Source organism: Pezoporus wallicus, unplaced genomic scaffold, assembly GCF_028554395.1.
Source record: "Pezoporus wallicus isolate ANWC-B61680 ecotype Strahan unplaced genomic scaffold, APGP_CSIRO_Pwel_v1 scaffold_7107, whole genome shotgun sequence".
Lineage (NCBI taxonomy): Eukaryota > Metazoa > Chordata > Aves > Psittaciformes > Psittacidae > Pezoporus > Pezoporus wallicus.
The window spans coordinates 4,365,786-4,385,169 of record NW_026642114.1 but is presented as its reverse complement, the minus strand read 5'-3'; the positions used below and the strand labels follow the sequence as shown (position 1 = coordinate 4,385,169).

The window sequence follows — 19,384 nt, the reverse complement described above, 5'->3', positions numbered from 1 at the left end:
AATTTAAAATATAGCCACTACTCGAAGATGAGACAGTGGATATTAAAGAGAGAACAGGTGCACAAACACCACACCAATTTTGCTAACAAAATACAAATCATCTAAAAGAAAAGCTGTTTAAGAAACTGAATATACCACACAGAACACAGCACATCTGGAAAGACCACCCTCAAGTATTTTTCTTCCTACACAATCCCAACACGTGCCCAAAGAATGCTAACTACTGCTTCTGCACACAACAGCTGTTACTGCTAGGGTTGTTTTTCTGGAGGAAAAAAGCAGGCTGAGACATTCAGTATAACAGAAAACAGACCCTACATGGAAGACTTCTGCAGTATTGGAAGGACACTTTTTTTCAGTGATGTCCAGTGATAGGACAAGGGACAGTGGGTGTAAACTGAAGCATAGGAGGTTCCATGTGCACATCAGGAAAAATTTCTTTACTGTGAGAGTGACAGAGCACTGGAACAGGTTGCCCAGGGGGGTTGTGGAGTCTCCTACATTGGAGATATTCAAAGCCCGCCTGGATAAGTTCCTGTGTGACGTACTCTAGGTTACCCTGCTCTTGCAGGAGGGTTGGACTAGATGATCTTTTGAGGTCCCTTCCAACCCTTAGGATTCTGTGATTCTGTGACACTTGCTCTGAAGCTAGGCAAGATAAGGGTAGCTCTTTTCTAAGCTACCAAGCAGTTCCTACTATAGCCCCATGTCACATCTAGTAGTTTATAAAACATGAACTCCAAGGGTGATGCCTACTTGAAAAAATCTAGCAAATTCCCTTCTACTTTATCAGACTACCCCTTCCCAGGCCCAAATGATGACAGATTTCAACAGTGTTCCCCTGATGCCAACAGGTTTGACAGGAGTGCAGCTCCATTAATGTTAATGGACATCATCTCGATCTTTGCTGCTGTAGAAGCACAAAAACTCATATTGCTATACTAACTTGTTCTTCATTAATGCTGTCAGAAGCCTCTCAATCCTTTGGCTACCTCTGTCCTCTCCCAGGAAAGGCACAGCCTGACTCTGCCTGTGGGAAAAGGTGCTGTTTCCTCATTTTTATAGGTTTCATTTTTGGATTTTGCACATGACTTGGAGAGACACCACCAGTATGCACAGATGTGCAGCTGAATCAAGGTCACCATTACTTGTTTCCTTCTACAACTTGTTTTCTTCTTGGCCAAAAAGCTCCAAAGGCTACTCTGCATTTAGACTGTCAAATAGCCTACAGAATGTGAGAACTGTAGTTGTATATAAAATTTTCTATCATATTATGCATAAAGGATCATGTTAACTAGCCTTGCACCAGAAGCACAGGCCCACTACAGTGTATCTGCTAGGTCTACCTCAGTGGTAGGTAGGTCAGAGGAGCACTTTGGTAGGGGAAAAAAAATGTAAGCATACACACATGTAGGTGTGCAACCAACACCGTTGTTTTGTGGGAAGTAATTTTTCTGTAAAGATTTTTGCTTCATATGCAATGTGTCTAATAACACCAGGTGGAAAAAAAAGTGACAACTAAGCATGGTTTGCACAACTGGCTTCCCTGCACACAGGTCATCCTTCCATGGTCTAGAGATCGGGGTGGGAGGGCAGGGTACAACCTAAAGCTTTTCCTGTTCTAGCTCAGACTTCCTCCACGTTCCTTAGAGTTAAATCTCTTTATGTGAAGAGAAGCATGGAAAGATTCACAAACAAGTGGAAGCCACTGAATACCCAAAACCACTTGAAAAACAATTCCTGAAGACAAGGAGGCTCATGGGTTTGTGTGTGTGTTGTAGGGGAAGGAGCAGAAATTTTTAAAAGACCTGGACCCCATGAAGGAAGACGACACTCTGCTGCTGCTCTGCTCCATTACAGATACCTGACAAGGTCAGGACCCTCCAGCCAGTTGCACCAGTGAATGCCTCTGGCAGGTACATGCCACCAGTGACTGGCTCAAGCATAGGAAACTGTACTACAATCTCAAGAGGCCATTTCATTACATCGGAAAAAGACTTAAAAATACAACCTCAATATCCTAAATTAAACAAGCAATTTCTGCCATGCTTGTATCACCTTTAATGATACAACCTCCAGATCTTTTAGAGACCCGGTCATATTTAAGATCTGAGGAAACTCCTTATATAAGCTGGTACTGAAAAAAGGCACAAGATTGTACAGTTAAAGACTTACGTACTAGTCTGTAATTAAGAAGCCAAAAAAATAGTGCTGGTGGCGTGCACTCATAACTATCTTTCCACTACACAGATTTTTGCTTGCTACAACTATGTAACTCACACATATACACACACACACACACACACATATAGATGCACTTTTCCTCACCTTTTTTTTTTCTTTCATTTAATTAAAACATAACTTTGAGCCAGATACAAGTTGTTCAAAGAAAACCATTTGTCAGGTGAAGGAGATTACAGCCATGGTGCTTGGCAGGAAGGATACTCAGTAAATGCAATTATCTAGCCCACTAAAAAGATCAAATTGAGAAATGAAAGCAGGAGAGGAAACAAGCAGCAGAGAGATTAATTAAAGGAACAGACAGGAGGAAAACAAAGGGTCTGCACCTTGAAAATAGTGCTGTTCATATGAAGCCATGAGGTAGGTTTTTGGATCAAGGTTGCACCACCCTGCCTCAGCATCCCCATACCATGACAGGGGAGCAGCACAGGGCTGGCCCCACACAGCACTCCCTGTACCTTGAAGAAGCTGGAAGTTCAGCATTTCCAATCACTTACTACATTTAAATACCACAAACTTACTTTTAAACAAAATTGTGTGACCCTGCCCTGAAGAAAACTCTTTTTCACGCTCAGAAACTGTATTGAAGAACTGGCTTCACTGCCATAAACCTCTTTGTCGTGGAAGGGAGAGATGTAAGAAGAGGAATAGCTGGGGAGCAAACTGGCAAATATAACATAAACTACAACACAAGAAGCACTTAAACTTCTAATGCAATCCAATTAGGTAGCAAAAACCTATCAAGCTTGTAAGCAGTGATGGTAAGACCTTCTCAGATGTGTAGGAGGGGTGGGTGACATCCTCTTGCCTCTCCACGGCACATTCTGGGAACTATCTTCACACAAATCTGAAAGATGTCACTTCAGCCAGTCTAGACAGCACAGTGAAGCCAGGTCAAACAGGCTATTTCACTTTACTGCTCTGCTTTTAAATTCTCACTTAGAAAGGAAAAAAAAAAACCACAAAAAAACAACCAAAAAACAAACCACCAAATACTAAACATTTCATTCTTTTCAGTTTTTCAACATCATTAATAAAACACCAGGTCTCTGCTGACTCTCGCTGAGCCGGCATCCATCTACCTTCTCCACTGTAAAATATTTATTTTAGCCCAGAACCTTCAGGGTCTAGTCAGAGTCCAGAAAAAAGCTTAACTGAAAAATACTATGAGCATCCTTTGTACAACAATGGAGGTCCTGCTCCTTACAGCCCCATTAATATATCAACCAATTGCTTCAGAGACCAAAAACCTCTTGGGGTGTGTGTGTGTGGGAAGGCATTACCACTCCACACCCCAAAATTCCATATATACTGTAGCAAATATATGACAAGGTGTCTTCGGTTTCCTTGTTGACAAAACAGCTGATTCCTCTTTACTTAACAAGTTATGCCATTCTCAGTCAGCCAACCAACCATTAAATGAGACTGTTGCCCTGAAACATATGACTTGAAATGGATTTTAACATCCTTTCTGGAATAGTAGTTTTCTTCTATTAACATCAGTCTATCAAATTTTCAGTGCTCATGCCCCTCAAAGAGTATTTGTAAATCAACAGCTCTTTCATTTTTACTAATTCCATTATGAAAGGGACAGAATAATAATCCAGGACCAGTAACATACTGAAGATTCATGATGAGCACAAATGTCTCCTCATTGCTAGTACTCTGTAAATCAAAAGGGAAGCAGGGACTAATGAAAACTTCATTAATAAAATACAGCACAAATTTCCAGTGCAAAAGATACAAAAGTTAATCACGCTACCTAAAGGCCATCCAAAGAGATTTCTATTTTACTGGTTACAATATTTAATTTGTTACCTCTGAAGGATGCTTACTTCCCTCAGTAGCATCCGTGTTGCAAAAGCTTTATCTAAAGCAACACCTACCACCCACATGGTGCTGAGAGAGGGAGGCATATAGTTCAGGCAGTCAATGGTAACAATGGGAACACCCTAAGAAATTCCCCAAACCAGAGCAAAGTCAGGCAGCAAGACACCGCCTGGCTCACAGCCCTGTCCAGTCAATAGGAAATGTCTGGTTTAACAGCTCCATTCCCTCATATACACCAAGCTACAAATGAACTGCCAGTTCTCTGTAGCATATAGTCAATGCCCTTCCACTTTGTCTTGTACTGTTAACATTCTCCTCCCTTGTCCCTACTGTCATCTCAAACATAACATATTTATGAGACTGGAAGTACTCATCCACATTCATTGCCTGCTGTCTTACAACCACATTAAAGCCACTCTGTGCAAATAACACATAAACACACACATTTAAGATATGCTAGAAGTGTAAAGATGACTGGGTGGAAAAGAAATTTCAAAAGGCTAGTGATTCTCCATACCTCTTCCCCTTCTCTCTGGGCAAAGCTGTTTAAAAGAAAGCAATATATCAGTGTGTGAGAAAAGGCAGTTTTTAATATCAGCTAAAAAAAAAAAAAAAAATCAAAATAATAAATGTGTGCTCAGAGGACATATATCAGACAAGTACTTTCAGCCTAAAAATATCTCAAGATGCACCCAGTTCCTAGTTAAAAATTCAATACACCACATCATGACTTGATGGGATAAAATGTATATAATTTTAATAAAAACAGCCATTAATTCAATTTAGGAGACTTCCTAAAAAAAAAAAAAGAAACAAAAAAACCCCAACAAACAAACCAACAAGAAAACCAAACAAAAACACCACACACAAACCACACACACCCCTTTTTTCCTCTTTGAATAGACCAAAGAGAAAATTCCTGAAACCATAAATCCTGAAACAAAGGGAATCTCATGCTACTTCCCAGTAAGGCAGAACATTAAGCGCTCTGTATCCCTGTTGCCTGAACAGCTTCTTGCAGTGCTCCCATTACAAGAGAAATACATGATTTAAGAGCACCCTAAACCTGATCCTTTTTGCCAGAGACCCTCCTCCTTGAGATAAGAAAAAAAGGCACATGCTAAGGCATGATTACACCCACCCAGCAGAAGAAAGGCTTTGTTATTTATAACTCCATGAGGCAGCAATATTAAGACAGAGAGAGCACAGTCAGTCCTGGGCCTCAGACCAGGGACAACCTAAGACCACTTAGTTATAGGATTTATTTAAAATACCCATGAAGGCACAGTGTTTTGGAGAAATACCTAATGGAAAAATGCCTTATATATTAGCAAATGAATGTTTGGCTGTAGTCCAAGCACATAAGACAACAGAGCATTTCGGCAGCTTTTAGAAATCAAAGTTTCATAGCAACTAACCTGTAAAGGTATCTCTGGCTGCGTATGGGAGGGCACAAACACTTATTGGTCAGGTTATCTTTTCTTGTATTTAATAGATATTTTTCTTGTATTTAATAGATATTTCTAACAGTATATAATCCTACTATAAAATTACAGCCTTGTGTTGCTGAAATGAATATGCATCCATGCAGCTTCACAAGGCTTACCTGAGGAATCACAGAATTTTCCCCCAGACTGAGGTTTCCCTGGCCAAATTTCCGCCTCTGGGTTTAATTTTTCAACTTTGTGTCCAAGTAATACGACATTTAGAAAGTGACAAAAGGAACACAGCAGTAATTGAAAGTATGTGGCATTTTTACCATGATTCTTCCTTGCCTGTAACTACAGGTAGGCAATGAATACAAAGGATTCTGTCTTCAAAAGATCAAGTAAAAAAAAACAAAACAACAACAAATGACCAAGAAACAAAAAACAAACTTGTCTTAAAAATAAATGGATTTCCTTCAGCATAAAGGCTGCCAGAAGACACATCCTGGCTTCTTTCTAGCAAACACCAAAGGCGGATGTATGCCCCTATTTATAGTACACTAATGCAATTGTGAATGCATACCCCATGCACCTTATTTGTATTCCATTTTGACTATATTCTTCATCAAGCTAAACAGATTGTGGGAAGGGTCATTTCCAAGAACAAAACTGTGTTAACCCTGTCCATATATCAACTGTCCTGCATCCTCTGATACATCTCCGACACAAACAGGCAAATTGCAAAAGGTGAAATTAAGAAGCAGGGAAGTTACAACATGCCTGTGATTAATTTCTCCCCCCTCCACCTCCCAACTGGGGATTACAACTGCTTCTCCACCTTGGTTCACTTTCTATCTTTATGCTATAAATCCCCACTAAAGGTGCTGAGTCTGACTGCATCCATATCATGACAAACCCAGCAGACACCAGTCTGGAAACCCAGGTGTCACTGCAAAGCAGATAACAAACAGTGGCTGTACTAGAGAAGGTCTATATAAATACAGTGCTCTTACACTAAGTAGAATGACTTTGCAGAATAATTCCTTCATCTAATACCATTACAAGGGGTTGTAAAAATTGCAAGAAGATTAACCACCAGGAGAAGATAACTGTAGGGTCTGAAGGCTATCTAGCTAATTTATAGGTACCTGCTCTGCTTTAAGTCCAAGCAGGAAAACCTCAGCAACATTTATACGGCAAAGATCTACTATCTGTTTGGGAAAGTAACCCCATTTGGGGTCTTTCTGATTTTTTTTTTTGAGGGAAAGAACTGAAATAATAGAAGACAGAACTCCAAATATACACTGAGGACCATCTTCAACCACTGTTGCTCTACTGCCCTGAAACAATTTACAACTAAGCAATTTGGCAACACCCAAGTATTAAAAGAGCTACTCTACCATCAGTTCTGACCTAGTTTTCTTCACTGCTGGATCAGTGAAACTAGATGCTGAAAAACAATCTAGCTGAAAGCGGCAAGGTATCTTCTTGGAGTCTAGAGGAACCTTTCAGTTCATTTGGATGTCATTCCTAAGGACCACCAGACCAGCATCTTGCTGCTTTCAAGTAAAAATAAGATGGGAAGGAGTAGAAGGGAGAGATAGTTGAATCACAACCGTTACATAAAACTCACAATTAACAAATAGATGCTGTCAGGGCCCTGAGTGCACTAAGAGGCCATGGCCAACCTCATGAAACCCCTGCCTGCATTTTCTGCTCATGAATCTAGGAGCATGTCTCCATGGAAGCTTGGGCCTTCAGTCCTTGCCAGACTTGATCAGCCTGTCTCTAGTACTGCCTCAGGTCCCATCTTCTGGAATGACCACAACCCCATGTTGTAGGTATCTTATCTCCTAACAAAGCCCTCAGGAAAACTCTAGCATGTCCCTAGCCCTGTCTTCAGCCTCCTGCTGCTCCTCGCTGCTCACCTGGACCTGGTTCACTGCTGTGCTTGGTACTGCTGACAAACCCTACCACCAGCAGCTAGCCCTGGCACACCACCCTCAGCTTCAAGCTTTTCCTCCCTCATAGGGCAACCCTGCTACTGCTCCAAGAGAGATGTTACACCTTCTACAGACGACTCTTATTATTATTTGTATACATCTACATATATTTACTTGCTGGAGGGAGATGAAGAGCTTGTTTTGCTATTACTCTGAGTAAACCCATAGTCCAGAACAGCTTCTTCCTTATACAGCAAAAGCAGTACCTTTTCCAAGAAAGCTATAATGATGAGCCTCTTCTGTTCACAAAGAAGTGAAAATACAGAGTTTTATTTCATGTGGAAACCACTTTCTTTGCATACACTGATCATGAATACATGACTAGACAAAACCTGAAGGTGGAGTTTTATTTTTTTTCAAGCCCTACTGCTTCCTTATGGGAATAAAATAGTAAATTATTGACTTACCAAGGGTGTTCCCAGAGTTACACAAATACATCATAAACCTAGATAACAAATAGAATTTTATTACCTTTCCCACATGAACATAACACCAAAGTGGTTTTTGGTGCTATTGTCTCTCACTTCCTGAAACACTTTAAGGAGTGACCCCTGTTTACTTAGATATGAAGCAGGCTATCACCAAAATGTGTTTGAAAAGAGTAGATAAAACCCAAGATGTTGTTAAACTAAAAAAGAAAAAAAAAAGTAAATAAAAAAAGTGAGGAAAACCACAGTCCAGTATAATTCTGGAAGATGCTTTTGCACTTCAGCCCTATACTGCAATGCACTCATCTGCTTTTATCTTTCAATCATCGAAGCAAGATCTACTTTATAACATGAGCTGCTGAAATAATGACCAACATGAAACCTACACTTTCAGAAGCTCAGCCAGAACCTGAATTTAAGCAATAAAAATCTCCTCTGAAGGTTTTCAGATGGCGGGGGCCTACGTGCCACTTACTTCCATGGATTAAGCACTGCATGGAATGAGTGCTTGTGGTTGTACAAAATGTATCTGTTCATGTTTGAAAATGTGTTTTAAAAAGGTTATTGTCTTGAAATAGCCAGTATGGTATTATGACACTGCATGGTGCTGGTCCCCTTAATGCATAATCACTACTGTCCCTAAAATGAATAAGCTCTGACATTGCAGAAGCATGTCAGGACAGCCAAATTAACTGAAGCAATTACCATTTGAGTGTTAACCAGCTGACCAACACAGTCAATATAATAAATGCTGCCAGGCAAAGTGAGTTGTGTGTTTGTGTGATGCCTGGTGCAGCAAGACTTTCAGCATGCATTCATGGTCAGTATGACAGAAGTTACATTCCTTAAGCTACGGCTTTCCAGATAGTTTCAGTTCAGTGAGGATGGGCATGCTATTTTTCAGAAGAAAGAATTTGTCCTTCTCAATTTTAGCATTTTTTCTGACAGCTGAGGGAAAAGGAGAGATAACAAGATGGCGTTATTCACTGTAAACACTTCTAATATACTTTGTTCACTTCAAATTTTATCTAAAACTTCCCAACTTCAGAACTTCAAATGGCCAGAAGATGACCCACAGAACTTCATGGACAGGAACTAGTTCTCTCATATTAATTAGAGACATCTGAAGAGTCACAGATATTTTGAAGTGTCCTGAGCAACAACATGAGACTGAAGTTTTGAATAAGATCATACTTCTAGGCTTGCCTATTAAGGAGAGTCTTCAAAACAAACTAATCTCTACAAAGATTTGGGCACAGTATTTTTGGAGATCACAATGCAAATTTAGGAATTGTAAATCATAGTCTGAATTCCCCTTGCTCTTCTCTTCCTGTGTATAGTGAGCATGTTTTAAAAGTTTCAGTTACTTTAGCATCTTTCGGCACTTACTTCAAATGCACATGGCACAGAGCTCTGCTGTCTTGGGCAGTGGACTGAGATACCCCACATGGATGAGACATGGCAGACACAAGGCAGGAAATAATTGAATGTCACAAGGCAGGGATTAGCAGAAGTGAGACAAAACCACAAAACATTTAGGAATAAAGAAAATACCAATATGAGGTAAAATCCTAACAAGCTGAAAAAAGATTTTGGGTTTTAAATGCTGGTATTGGTGAACAAGAAACCAAGTAAAGCTACTTTCTTCCACTTCAGTTATGGTTGCTACATAGCGGTGTGTTTGTTTTGGGCAGCCAAGCTGAATGCTTCAATCTGGTGGGAAAAAGGAGCCCGGCTGGTAAGACTGGCTGCTGCTTTCCCAACACATCAGACTGACTGCCATCATACATGATGGGTAAAAACTTGCCATAGTTAAATACTCCCAATTTTCCTGCTTGGATTTTGAACTATGGCATTTTCAAAATATTTGGGAAAAAGAATCAACACAGGAGAAAACTGTTTAAAAAAACCCCAAACAAGTGAGGAAGAGCAGAGCAGAGCAAAGGGCATGCAGATCTGCAAGTGATCTGGTATCAGGTCCCTCACACATCATCTCCATGCTGCCCATCTCTAGAACAAGGGTGGGTCTGTAATACAAACTAGGGAAGTTGTGAAGATGACTACACCACAGCTTCTGAAGCAGTCAAGATACCATGTGCATCAACCAGTTTTTCAATCTCATTATGATACGTCAATGCTAAAGATTTCATTTTCTAATATTCTCCCAGCTGCTCTGAGATAAACTGGTTTATAAACTATTGTGCTTTGCATTCAGCTTTATTTAGACTGGTTTAGAAACTTGAGCTGCTGTTATTACCGGAAATCCTATTTGGCAACTGCAGCACAGATATTCACAGTTTGCCAGAAGATTCTTACCTGCTTGTTTACTTTTACTTTTGCAAAGCACCCAAGAGCTCCATATAAACATCTGAATTAGCCTCTCGGATTAATAAACAGATCCTAAAATAGGGTTTTTCCCCCCCACAGCAAATCACATTACCAGTTATTTTCTTACACAAAAAATTATGCCTATAATGTCCTCCACAAATGAATATCCCATGATTTTTTAAAAAGGCATATATAAAATTAATCTACAAGAGATGTTACATTATTAAAACATATGCTGAAATCAACAACGCTCAAGGGTCTATCATGGCATTTTGTTCTTCACTGGTATTTACATTATTATAGTTCTTATGTATTGCCCTGGAAATCAGCTTTGAAGTGGAATGATGAATAAATGAAGATGCATTATCACTATCCTTATTAGAGGGATTTTAAAGTCATTAGAGACCAACAAGACATAATAATCATATTATATTCAATCTTCTCTAGAACATCTTTGATAGGCCTGCTAACTCAATTTTTAAAATATGTATTATAGCAAAATGCAACGTACCTTCTACAGTTTTCATCTTACGGAAATTTTTGTGTTTGGCTTTCAGTTAGCCAGAATTTGTTCTTACAGAATTCATGAGTTTCATGGCAGGTTTCTTGGTTTTAAACACCAGTCTAAAATTTACAGTGAACCCTGGGTCAATACATCTACATCAACAAACCCAAACCAAAAAAAATAAACCAAAGTGCAGTGACTTTTAAAAGTAAAAAAAGTCCTAACACAAGCAGTAATCTCTCAAATAGTCAACAGACTCTGCTTCAACCAACCCCACCAAGGAGAGAAGCAAAAGGCATCTAGAGGCTTTGAGGAAGAGCAGAAATAGAACTGCACCACTCCGAGCAGTTTAGAATACAGAACATCTGGATTCAAATTGGTATCTATAGTCAAGCCAAATCTATTGATCAGAAAAAATATCCAAACACTGTATACTTGGAAATTGTTTCTTTTTCTTCTAAAGTGGGGTGGATAAACCCTAAGACAAACACCATGACCAGTTAGGAAAGCTTTGGAAATGTTAAGCGGTCTTCTAGACAGGCTACCTTCTGACGGCTTGGAGGGAGGACTGCAAAACATGTTTAAAGCTTGTGGCATGCAAGCTGACTGACAACAAAAAGGCAGAGGGCAAAGCTGCAGCCCTGTTGGTGCTTATAATTCCTGCATGGCTTCTTTGCCTGCTTTTCCCCTGAAAGGAATAGGAAAAAGTGCTGAAGGACTATGTTCACAGTAAAGGAAGTCAAAGTTGGCAATTCAATAATGACACAGTTCTGGCAACTTCTGCAACATGAACACAAAATTGCTGTCCAAGGCACAGAGAGCAATGACCTGCATAGGAATTACTTAGGTGCTTTCCACTCTTCCTTTGCTCATGAATTCCAGTACCATAAGCTTACCCCAAGCTTAGAGATACAACTGTATTTACTCAATTCTGAGGCCACCTTCATGTCTTCTTCAGTTCAGTCAACTAATGATTGTTGTATATGTATAGCAGACCTCTTTCACAGGAAGAAACCATGTTTAACTACAACCAGACACATCTCTCTTCCCCCAGCACTCTCATTATAGTTACAACTCTTTCCATCAGTTACAAGACAGAAATTTATAACCCTAGGCTATAACTAACCCCCTTCTCTGCCTCTGAAACTTCCACCATTACTCAATCTTGATGGCAGAGGTGGCAGAGTGACCCCTGTGACTGTAGGGTCTCTATCACCGTGGGCTGGCAGTGGCAGTTGTTAATGTCAAGACGGAAACAAGTGCAACGGTATCAATGACCATTCCTCAGTAGTTCATTCTTCAGTGGCTCCACTTGCTACTTGTAGAGCTGCATTAGAGCAGCAGAGCAAAGTGGGAAAGCTCTTGAGCACCGAAGACAGAGCTTACAGAAAAATCATGTGAATGACTGTCTTGTTGCCAGTGCACTTATTTGTGGAAAAAGAGTGGTATGTGGGAAAGTGAAAGTTTCTCAGCTGTGTGGCTAATGCTTACAATTACTCAGTACAAAAAAAAAAATCCCTAAGTGGCTAAAAAAAAACCCCAGCAGCCTAAGGCATAGGTAAGAGCAAATCTGGCTAGAACCAAAGGAAAGTATTTTCATACCTCTCCTCACTTAAAATTACACATCTAATACAGAAGCAAGATGGAAAGTACAGTCCTTACTGTTAACTCTTTTTGCCTGCAACTTGGCTGGGGATGACGTACAAGGAAGAAAAATGAACACTGTTTTCATCTCAGATTTTAGGCAAACAGCAACAGAGAATATATTGTAAGCCACATCTTTCATATCACACCTGCTGCCCAGGGAAGGCAGAACCAGCACTGAAGTATTTTCCTTTAATTCTGTCATTGCTGTTCCAGGTCCTTCAGGATTTTCTCCACTTAGCTCATACTTGCTACTTCTGAACAGGCACCTTACATCAGGTAAGTCCTCAGATAAAAACGCTCCAAGTCGCCACCATCTATGAACATCATGATATACACATACCAATATTCTCAGGATGTTATTGATGTTATCACTACATCAGCCACCATCCAACCTCACTTGTTGTATCTGTTTCTTTTACTTTCCTGCCTCCTTCCCCAAAACTATTTATCTTACTAACTACCTCTAATTGTCTTTCCATTACCTTCTTGCTCCTCATGAACCCTCCAGTTTTCCTGCTATTCACCTTAGCCTTGCTCTGCCTAGTCATTCTGCAGTTAATTTTCAATCTCTATAGGCTACAGAGATACTCTGCTCTTGGCTACTGGCTGGATGAGACACTTTTGTCCCTTCCCAGAAATAAAGAAGGAAACATTCAGCAGTTCTTGGCACCTGGAACTGGACAGGCAAACAAATGATGGAAGTGGCGCAGTGCTTTTCATTTTGTTGACTCTGTGGATCCTCATGCATCTCTGGGAACTAATTCTGCTACAATCTGTCATCCTAGTTGAGATCATCTGTTCAAACCCAGCACAACAACGCTCTCTCCTTGCAGGAAGTTGATGGTAACAGCCCTGCAATATTGCCACTGACTTCCTCCTTGATGACTTAAGCAAAAACTGCAGAATGTGTTAGATTGAACTAATTTGGCACTAACAACATGAAAGTTTAAAAGGAAATTAAATGGGCAGAATATATTAAGCTTTCAGACCTAACTCATCTCAAACAAGGAAGAAGAGGGAGCAGGAATAATATTCAGTCTCCTATGAAAGAGCTCTAGGCATTTGTCAAGTCCAGAAGATTGTTAAGAAGGATGATAAATATGACATTAAGGTGTCATTTTTTTTCTACTGGTTTTTTTTGTTCAGTTTTGGTTGGTTTTTTAAATATTTATTATTAAAAAGTTGTTTCAGGAACTACGCAAGGCACTGCACACACAAAGCACGCAGCTTCCTGCTTCTGGGCGTGTAAGCATCCTGTTGATTATTTCTAGGTCCCAAAAGGACAGCAGTAAAGCCAGGTACACTTCAGCTCACCTTTCTTATAACCCAATTCCTAATCTACAGGCTATCGCTCAGCAGCAAGGGAGAAAACGTGGCTTCTGTGCTCATTCTGGTTACCACTCAATAAGTTCTTTAAGTCAGACTCCAACTCTTTGCTAAAAAAAGGATCAGTCATGGAACTGAACCTTTAGTAATGACAAACTGCATAACTAAATTTATGCCAGAAAATGGTTAACAGCAGGGAGTATTCCTGGTATTGATAGGCTTCTCTAAAATAGAGAATGAATAACAGCCCTCAGATGGACCCCAGAATGGCTAAATGACACCAGTCCAGCCCTATAACATGGGAGCCTTTTAAAATCCCTTCAGCCTTCTTGATTCTCTGCCACCAGAAGTTACTTTAAGTTTCTTGTCACTAAAGTTACGATCTTTGGCCTGCAGAATGCAGTTCAACAAAACAAAAACCAACCAACCAAAAAAGCCCTGAGACACACATTGCCAGAATTTGCTCCTTAACTAAATATCAGCTAAAATATAAACTCAGATTCCTCTGAGAAACTAATAGAGCCTTTTGTTCATGACAGCACTTAAAACCGGTTTTAACAGAAGTAACATACTGAACTCACAATTCCAAAACCAGCATCTCTCAGGTTAGCGTAGAAAAACACAAAAGAAAATAACCCATCACTTTGTCCTGAAGTTTGCTGAACAACTACTTTCTCTTCAGATTACACTTGTAGGTATCCTTGCTTTGGGAACTAATGCGAGAGCAAACTAGTCCTCAAACAGGCCAAAAAAGTGAAATTAAAAGGAGGTGGGGTTTTTTTGTTTTTTTTTTTTTTTGCTGCTCGATGTGTCATTCCCACTACTACAGAAACAATTGCTATAAAAAAACTGCAGAGAAGTTTGGCATACTCAGTAGCAATGCACCTATTTTAAGAATAACAGTACCAAGTTAGTTTATTCACAGCTGACTTAACTTTCAGATAAATATCTGGGCAGATCTAGAAATTCCACTTCAGAACAATCTTCCAGAAAATTCTGAATATTTTAAAAACTGAATTACGATTTATATCATCATCTAGAAACCATTTAGCATGTATTAACAGGGGTGGGTGGGAATTGAAGCTGACTATGCATTTTATCTCATAACACTTTATCTTTCCCGATGCACTTTGACAAGACCTGGATCACAGACCAGTCTTCCCACACAGTGAACAGATGTTTTCCTCCCACATTTAGAGCTTCCCAAGACCAACCAATCCCTCACAGGTTACTTTTAGTTTCATTGTACCTTCAAACCCTGTTTGCTATAGGATTTCAGATCTAATGTTTTATTGCTTTAAAGAACAATAGTATTTATTTTTAAGAAATGAGTTAACTAATTTGGCATCTAATTAAAAAATATAAATAGGCACATAAAAATATGAGGGGTTGTGCAACTTGTTGTCTTTGAACTATTCCAGGATTCATGGAGTTAAAGACTGTGCAGTACTGTACATCAATTAGAATGTTAATTTTCTACAAAGGATTTCACCCGGACCTCTGTTTCAGATGTCATGGTACTGTCCCCTGGAAAGTCCAACTGTACTACAACTGAGATTCATTTTAACATAATTTTCCATTATATTTTGTGAAAGTTTAAGACTCCCAAATATACCTTCCAGAACATTCCTGATATTGGGAGAAAGATGAAATCCTGCAACACTTACCACCAAACACATCTCCGTTCTGATAATTTTTCCCCTTCTGAGTTTCCTCTTCGTTTTGAACAGTAGAAACATGCTTGGCAGAGGCACAGCCCATCGCTTCATTCAGACAGCTCCAGCTGGACCGAAACAGATCATGTCTAGAGACGCATGCTCATTGTTTTAAAAATAATCCACCTTCCTGCTTGGTTGTCAAGTCACTTTTACCTAAAGAAGGCAAAAAAAAAAAAAAAAAAGAGAAAAATGTTGACAAAAGGTGGCTTCTAAATGTGGATCTTCAAGAAGACAAATAATGAGGTTTCTGAAGAGGAACAGAATACCACAGGCTCTCTCCATCATCTCAGGTTGCTAAAACCGTATTTAATAAATGTCTGACACGGGTAGGTCATGATACAGGTATATCAATCCTGCCTTGGGACAGGAGTGCAGGAGTGGAACCCGAAGTCTCTTCCAGCCCCATTCGTTTAATCTGTAGCTTGACAAAAGGCACTTCATACAAATATGTTTCCACAAACCCAGCTATTCTCACAGAACAGGGGATATTTTTGGAAAGAAGATAAACCACCAATATCCGCTCCTCCTGTTCATTTCAATCTACCCATCAAGCCAGATTTCTTACAAAGTGTTTTAGTGATTAAGAGCTGCTAATTGCAAGTGTTCAGACAAAATAACCCCCCCTAAATCAATTAAAGATCTTATGTTACTAGATGTGAAAGGCGATAGCCAGCTGTACTATATTTTTTCTACGTATTCATTACTCTACTTAATTCATAAAACCTCCACTGCTCAAAAAGGCAACTATCCCCGTTATAAGATGGAATAACACTCTCCGAACAATCCAGATGTCACATAAAACAAAAGGAGGAAGAAAAAGCTAATTCATAGCTGCAATATTATATGTGAAAACAAAACCAAAACAACTCTTTTATTGCTAAATGGTTCTGCACTTGAATAAAAACAACTTAAAAGTTTGGTGAGATGACCCGGCTCTCTTTTGCACCAGCCAAACCTTTTGGAACAAGAGAAAAGCTAGAGAAAAATGAGAACCAACCCTCTCTGCTGAGTTGTTTAGTTCAGCTATAGCATAAGATTATACATACAATTTCTTGACTCATTACTTCCGGGCATTTACTTTAAAAAGATGTGGCTCATTTTACTCCATGCCAACAACAATAATTTTATCTATAACAGCAGATGGGCCCTCTTACCAAGGATATATCAGTATCCATCCCACCAGAAATGTATAACTCCAAAGAAAATAGTCTGAGATTTATTTCCCTGTGTGCTCAGTATGAACAGCACACCTGCTTGGGCCAAGGCAGCACTGGGACACATCAGGACATGGTCTAGGAGGGCTCCACAGCTGCCCCCAAAGTGATTTCCTCGCCCATTCCCAAAGCCACAGGAACAAGGATGTGGCCACCAGGTTGAGAGCAATTCTGCTTTTGCTATTGCAGCCGCAGGTTCCCTGACAAGCAGCTTTTACTATGCAAGAGGAAGGACTCTGGATAGATCCACCCCTCACGTCTATTCACAGACCAGCTTCTACCTTCCATCTTGCTCTGCACATCTTTCTCTATTTAAGTAGGGTATTCCACTCAAAGTGTACAACACATATATGCTCAATCCCCGTTCTAAGCAGCTAACCCTCCCAGGCACCCCTTTACCTGCGTTTTCCTTTGGGTTCAGTATATTCTCCACCATGCTTTCTCCTATATATGCACACTTGAGCACAAATTTCTAATTATCACATCCTTCTCTCTTAGCGAGAGCTAGCTACTCACTTTAAAGCGCAGGATTTTAAAACAGGCATTCATGCTGTCCGTGACAGATACCGCTGAGCTACATTTTAACCTTACATGGTTACTTTTTTAAAAAAAACAACAACAACCACAACCACCAACACAAAAATACAAAATAACCACAAAAAAAAACCACAAAAAAATACAAGTAACCCCCCAAAACAAAAAAAAAAAACAACAAAACAAACCCAAACCAAACAAAAAAACCCAACACCCCAAACCCCCAAAACAAAACAAAAATAAAAACAACAACAAAAGAAAAGAAAACCTTGTTGTAGCACAAGTCAGTATTGAACTATGGAATCTTTCTGCTTCCTCAAGCAATTGCCAAGGATATTTTTCAAATTGTTGTAATGCATCTACTTGTCACTTGTACAGACAAAGCTACAGCACTCCTAAGCCACTAACTGTTCTCAGAATTCCTCTACGCACATCCAAGCAGTCAATAATCCGGATTAGGCCATCCTAATTACACTGCCATGCATTGTGAATACCAATACACTCATTTTATGCAAACTATATTGGTTATTCTTAAGATTTTGCAACACAGTGAAGGTTGCAGCAGACAATTCTTGACGTGTCCAAATAGCAGGACAGCTTGCATTAAAGTAATATGTTTTGTCTCACTACTGGAGTCAGAAATCAAGATCTTTAAGCATTTCAAGAATCAGCTACACCTGGAGGATGGTATGGGAGATGGAGGAGAAATAGCAGACTGGGAAGGGTAATTTCTAAGTGGCCTGGAAATTAAACATGGACTGATTTTCTTAGAGGATGCAAATCTGCTTAAAGGCAATAACTTTTAATGCACCACCTGAAACAAATGAGGGAGTAAAATGATCAAGTTTTTACCTCAGAGTCTGTTTCAGATTTCAGATGAAAGCAAGAGCCCCAAGGTAAGCAGAGTCTAAAAAGAGTAACTTTGATTGCCAGTTTAAAATATAACCAGTTATATTATCCCACGGAAAAGGATATATCCAGCTATGTGGCAAAGAGCAAGGGGAAACCAAATGTAACCCCAGAAAAGACAAAGATGTGTAGCTGGGACTGCTAACAGACTGTACATGGGGAAAATCACTGCACACTGTAAAACCGGCATCTCACAGAACAGCTGAGCTGCTCTCACAGAAGTACCTGTTGAATGAATTATCCTCTTGCCTTGTTCAACTATTTTTCCTCTTTCTTTTTCTGTCTTTCAGCAGGGACCCTTTAGAAAAGGGAAAGAGCTGCTTAGTAATGAAAAATTTACTTCATAACATAGCAGTGGCTTGATTTTTAGAGGGGGATTTTTTGTGAAGCCTTATACAAAGCCAATATGCAGCAATACAAATCACAAGATACTTAATTGTTGATGAGTACCCAGGAGCGGGATGGTCCCATCTCACAGGACCACAGTGAGCTGTAGAAGCAATCGGAAACAAAGAGATGCAAAACATCAATGCAGAAGAATAAAGCTCTTTGGGGGAGGGAAGGTAAAATACACAGTCAAATCTCTTTTGCAGCATCTTGGTAGCACACAACAACCTAACTAAAAATATGGTCACATTCAAAGGCATGCTGTGATTAAAGGAAACAAATAGGAATACAAGAACTGGAAGTTTCATCTTTTACATTTAAGAACAGTAATCGCAGCAGTGTCTGAAAAAACTACACTACTAATACTTGATTACGGAGGCAATTTCTTCTGGAGCCAATTAATTGGGCTGAGAAGGCTACTCCAAAATGACCTCCAAGATAAGTCTAACACACATTTCTAGGCAAAATTCTTGGACTACTGTCAACATAGTGCAGAGCAACAGACAAGACAAAACACAGTACTTCAAGTGGCAGCAGAGTAACATAGCCATTCTGCCTCCTCCCCCACTTTTGCACAAATACAATTTTCCCTTTTGTTTTCCTGAGCATTTGGGGGTATACAGATTTTTAAGAAGCCAAAAATAAAAGGAGTAAGAAAACCTCAAACCATTTGCAGTTCATGTTCGCCACCCACCATCATTAATTATCAAGATTTGAGAGACAATTTACAAGCTCCAATCTGCAAAAAGCTAGTGAGAAAAACCTCTTAGGCAGATCAAAAGTGTCTACACCACCCCCAAATTAAATGCGACAGGTTTAAGATTAACATCTTATGTGCAGGTCGAGAGAAGGCTACAGACACTTTCAGATGCTGTACCTTGTACCTC

General features: G+C 39.7%; 1 protein-coding gene across 2 annotated transcripts in view; it reads right to left on the bottom strand.

Annotated features, from left to right (window-relative positions):
- Positions 1–19,384, bottom strand: part of CUNH1orf21 (chromosome unknown C1orf21 homolog) — a 98,305-nt gene that overhangs the window by 58,252 nt on the left and 20,669 nt on the right. For both annotated transcript variants that reach the window (XM_057426976.1, XM_057426977.1), the window contains exon 2: positions 15,403–15,606. In XM_057426976.1, the coding sequence (XP_057282959.1) occupies positions 15,403–15,496 (94 nt within the window). In that variant the 5' untranslated portion in view covers positions 15,497–15,606. The remainder of the gene's footprint in view (positions 1–15,402; positions 15,607–19,384) is intronic.